The following is a 4,631-nucleotide window of genomic DNA, read 5'->3' as shown; positions in this document are numbered from 1 at the left end:
CATTCCTTTCTAGCAGCTCGGGGATCCCCAAGTTCCTGCCTATTCCAGCTTTGAGAGGCCTCCAGCATCCCTTGGTGTGTGACTCCTTCCTCCATCTTTAAAGCCGCCAATGGCTGGTCAAGTTTTTCACAAAGTGCCATCTCTCTGTTTCAGACTCTTGAGCCTCCCTCTCCCCCATTGGAAGACCCTGGTTTATCACTTTGCCCACCCGAATAATCGAGATAATTTGTCTATTTTTCAAGTGAGCTGATTAGCAGCCTTCGTTCGTCAGCACCCTTAATTCATTTGCCATGGAATATACTCACAAGAGCCACACTTCAGGACGTGGGCATCTTTACTCCGCTGCCTACTAGCACTCTGCCTGCCATATCCAGCTTCTCCTGCAGGTTCCCTGGGTCCTATCCTCAAATATAGATAGCAGGGTGGTCCAGACCCCAGTCCAGATGTGCCCACCAGGGTCAGAAACATGCTTTCTGCCCAGTGTCCCCGCGCCCCTGCCAGGTCCCCGTTCAGTCCCACCTCCCCTGGGTGCCCCTTCTCCCGGCCTCTGCTCCCAGTCCTGTAGAGGGGTGCTGGGCAGGAAGGTGCTAGCAAGTGAGGACCCAGGGAGGGGGAAGGCAGGCCTGGATAGGAGGGCTATGGGAGTCCAGGGAGTCAAGTTCTTCCCACCCAGACACTCTGCACTTTTCAGAGATGCTGGGGCCCAAGCCTAGCCTCTGAGGATACGCCCTCCAGTCTGAAGGTGCCTCCAGTGCTGGGGGGAAGCCAGTGAAGTGCCAGAGCCCCTCCACCTGTGCACCCCTGACTGTCCTTACAGCCAGGGCTCGCCTGGCCCCTTTCTCAGGCAATGCCTTCATTCATCCCATTTCTTCCACCCTTCCCTGGGCCTCAGGCTGGAACCTTAGGAGGTTCCCAGCGAAGGAAAGCCCCAGCCAGTCCTCTGTTCTTGGGCTGCTTGGGAAGAGTCTGGGGGATCCAGGCCCCAAAAGGAAGGCCTGTGAGTAGCGGGCAGGAGGCCTGAATGTAGCTTTTAGCCCTCAAGTAGGGTAACCAACTAGCCCTGGTTTGCTGGGGACTTTCTCAGCTTTAGCACTGAAAGTCCCAAATCCCAGGAAACTCATCGGCCCTGAGCAAACTGGGACAGCTGGTCACCCTCTCTCCGAGATCTTTTGCACTCCCTAACCTACTCTAGATCATGTCTGCAGCCTGCACGGATGACCCTTTGAACTCCTGGATCTTAGAGGGACCTGGGGGCTGAGGAAGGGCCCAGAGCTGTCAGGAAAGTATAGATTCCCGCCATGCAGCCTCCCATCATGCTGCATGGGCCAAAGCGCTTCCGTACATACACAGCAGAGTGAAAAAATGAGTTTGCACCCAAGACTCTCAAAATCTAACAGCCCGGTTACTTCTGGTGATGTCGTGCAGATGGCTTCAGTAACTATTTTTATTTGCTCATCTGTATTTCTTACTCTTTGTATCATTAGCCTATCTTCCTTTTACTTGTAATTTTTAATCAAAGAAAGTCACTAATGACTCAGCCTCCCATCCCCAGTCCCGCCGAGGGAGTCGGGCAGGCGTGCTGCATGTCATGCACACAGCAGCCCTTGTTCTGGGCCCTTTGACCTTGACTGCTAGTTGGTCATGGCTGTCCTGCCCAGGGCTCTACTGCAGAGCAGGGCAGTGATTCCTCGGGGCCCTCCCTGCCCCTCTGCCTGCTTTTCTGCGCCCCAGGGACCAGCCTGGCTCACTCCCCAGGGAAGGCCTCAGAAGCAGAGAGACTCTCAGCAGAGCAAGTGAGCAGGTGTCTCCAGGGTGTTGCTGACCAGCAGGAGATGCAATCTTGGCTGAGCACTTGGAAGATATGGTGATGAACTGCTTCCTTCCTCATTAGAGAGGTGGATCAGGACCAGCAGTTGGCGTAATGGCTATGTTGCTGGACTCCCATGTAGTCGACCACGGTTTGAGTCCCAGACCTGGTGACTTAAACTCACACCGGACGCGTGTGCATGCATGCCCAAGGTTCCGAGAGGAGAATGGAGGGGAAGGGATTGCGGTGTGGCCATCCCCCCTGGGGGGTGATTTCTCACTTTCTGTCCTCTTTGTCTCCCTGTCTTTCTGGCGAGTGCACACACCGTATAACAAAAACCTCTTCTAACTAACTAACTAAATAATAATAATAATAATAGTAATGAAAATAGAAAGCTGGATCCCCCACACAGCACGTGGAGAGTGGCAGGCAGGAAGGGACAGGCACTGGACGGTGAGGCTTTGCCTGTGAAGGCCCTTAGAAGTCAGGTAAGGGAAAGCCTAGGGGGCCCAAATTGCACATATTCTTGGCCATTTTTTCAGCCAGAGGTCAAAAATGGGGTATTCCTGAATGTCCTGAGGAGGGCCTCCTCAGTCCCTGGGGTAGATGGTCTCCTGGGCTCAAAGCTCTGGCCACTGGCTACTTTATGATGGAAGACTGATAGTGACCAGTCACCAAGCTATTCCAAGGTTGGAAAGTTGGACACCCATCAGGCCCCCTCCCTGCTATCCCTCACCCCCAGCCCCCACTCCTATGTGGCTATGCCAGGCTCCAGCCCTCATCCGAGCTGGCTCAACATCCCAACAGCCAGCTCCTCTGTCCACCTCAACAAGCCCAGCAGGAGCACCTGTGGGAGAGCCCTGGGTCCCCAGCAGAGGCAGCCATCTTCCATAGGCAGGGTCAGCACCCCCACCCCTGACTACCTTTGCCCAGTGTGGCCAAGTGGACAGGGCTTCTTCCTTTGTTCTTACTTTTAGGTAACAATAACTATTCTGGCCTAATGACTCTCTTCCTATCCAACCCAGATTTCTACATGCCAATTCTGGCCACACGAGTGCCTTGTTCCATAAAGTCAGCTTCCTCAGAGAAGCCTTGCACAATCCCCCTAAACCCTGCCTACCCTGGGCCTTGCTCCTGAGATGAGACCTGGGTATTCTCTTCACCTCTCTGGGCAAAATGGAGCAGAGTGTTCTAACTGCTGTGGAAGAGCGCACTTCTGCCCCAGTTCTGAGCAGGCTCAGGCCTAACGGCGTGATGGAAAAGTGGTGGCAGAACTGGACACCCCCACATGCATGTGGCTTTTAAGGGCAGGGGGAGGGAAGAAACAGAGAAGAGGACCCAGTTCAGCTGCCCCTTGGCTGGCTCCGGGGGGCTGGGCAGGACCTTCTCTGAAGGAAGCCTGCAGGTGAGTGAGTCTTAGCCCACCTGAGGTAGGGCAGCACCTCGGCAGCTGCCGGAGAACCGGCTTTCCTCCGGGATCAAGAAGCCAGGAATTAGGCCCACCAGAGCCGCAGGGTCTGACTCCAGACTTGTGGCTGGGAGTCAGGATGCATCCCTGAGCAATCCGGGAGTTCGTCACCCAGAATCCAGACCTCTGAGGGACCCCAGGACCCAAAGAGGGGTGTGTTTTAGAGCAGGAAACCCTGCTAGCACGAGAACCTAAGCACCTTGCTCAGAAAAAAATGCAGCTGAAAGTCCTCTTTGATCTCGAGAGCTGAGATAAGGCCTTGCAGGCCAGAGTCCCTGGAGCTGGGGGCAGGTTTGTAAACAGGCTTGTGTGACTGAGCTGCCCCCTGGATTGAGGCCAAGTTAAAGCCTGTCTGTGTCCCATCCCCTGGGGGCCCCCACTCCTTGAGAAACTACAGGTGGCCTCCAGGGCATAGGTGGGGCATTGCTTCCTTTGAGGACCAAGCCATACCCCACCCCTTTGGGGCCTTGGGGCCTGTAGCAACAGAGCTGCATTGCTTGGGCTGTCAGGAGGGTGTGTATTGGGGTACAGGGGAGTTGAAGGCAGGGGCAGCCTAGCAGCCGCAGGTTTTGCTGGCGCCCCTCAATGTCCCCAGATGCTCTCTTGGCACGAGGTGCTGGTACCTTCCTCCTTGCTAGCTCTCCCGAACATCCTCCCCAGGCCTCAGTTTCCTCCTCTGTAGGCAGCCTGGCATTGTAGAACTAACCTGGTTCTGGGCACAGACAGATGTGGGCTGGGCTCTAGGCTCCATACTGATTAGCTGAGTCATCCAGGCAAGCCCAGATGCCTGTTGAGCATTGGTTTCCTGGTCTGTTAACAGGGGCTGTGGGGGGAGGGGGTGCAGTGTGATGGTGCATATGGGGTATTCGGCACAGAGTGTGCGCTCAGGGCCTGTGTGGCCATTGTCCAGTCTTCCAGTTCTGCTCACTTCTGAGCGTGTGGGTGTCACCTCCTTGGGGGAGGAATGGAGGACTGAGCGGCAGCCACTTGGGCTTTCAGTCGGTTCCCAAGTCTTTGCCCCATTTTCTCCAGTTTCACTGAAACTGAACTCAGCCTAGACTGCAGGCCTACCTCGCCACTGAGCCAGCAGAAGTGGGGCCTTCTCCATCATCGCCCACCCTGAATATCAGCAGAAATGGGTTCGGTTGGGAGCTGCCTAGAGCTAGGAAAACCATGTGGCTCCTTGACCCTGGACTCCAAAACCAATTGTGCCTTAGACTTGGCCCTGCAGGGAGCCCTGACTGATAACACCAAGTGCCACACTGCAGAGTCCATTCACCCCTGGGAAAGCAGTCTCCCGGCTCCCTGTTCTCCCACCCCGGGCCTCCGGCCTCGGTGACAGCAGGCTGAAGTAGG

General features: G+C 55.6%; 1 protein-coding gene across 1 annotated transcript in view; it reads left to right on the top strand.

Moving 5' to 3' along the window:
• The window catches only part of CARINH (colitis associated IRF1 antisense regulator of intestinal homeostasis), a 6,861-nt gene extending 5,311 nt beyond the window's left edge, over positions 1-1,550 (top strand). Inside the window, 2 exon segments of the mRNA XM_027767651.1 lie at positions 1,193-1,313; positions 1,315-1,550. Of these exon segments, the coding sequence (XP_027623452.1) occupies positions 1,193-1,313; positions 1,315-1,438 (245 nt within the window). The 3' untranslated portion in view covers positions 1,439-1,550.
• The last annotated feature ends 3,081 nt before the right edge of the window (positions 1,551-4,631 follow it).

This window comes from Tupaia chinensis, unplaced genomic scaffold, assembly GCF_000334495.1.
Source record: "Tupaia chinensis unplaced genomic scaffold, TupChi_1.0 Scaffold144346_1, whole genome shotgun sequence".
NCBI classification, from domain to species: Eukaryota; Metazoa; Chordata; class Mammalia; order Scandentia; family Tupaiidae; genus Tupaia; species Tupaia belangeri.
This window is presented reverse-complemented; position numbering and strand designations above follow the sequence as displayed.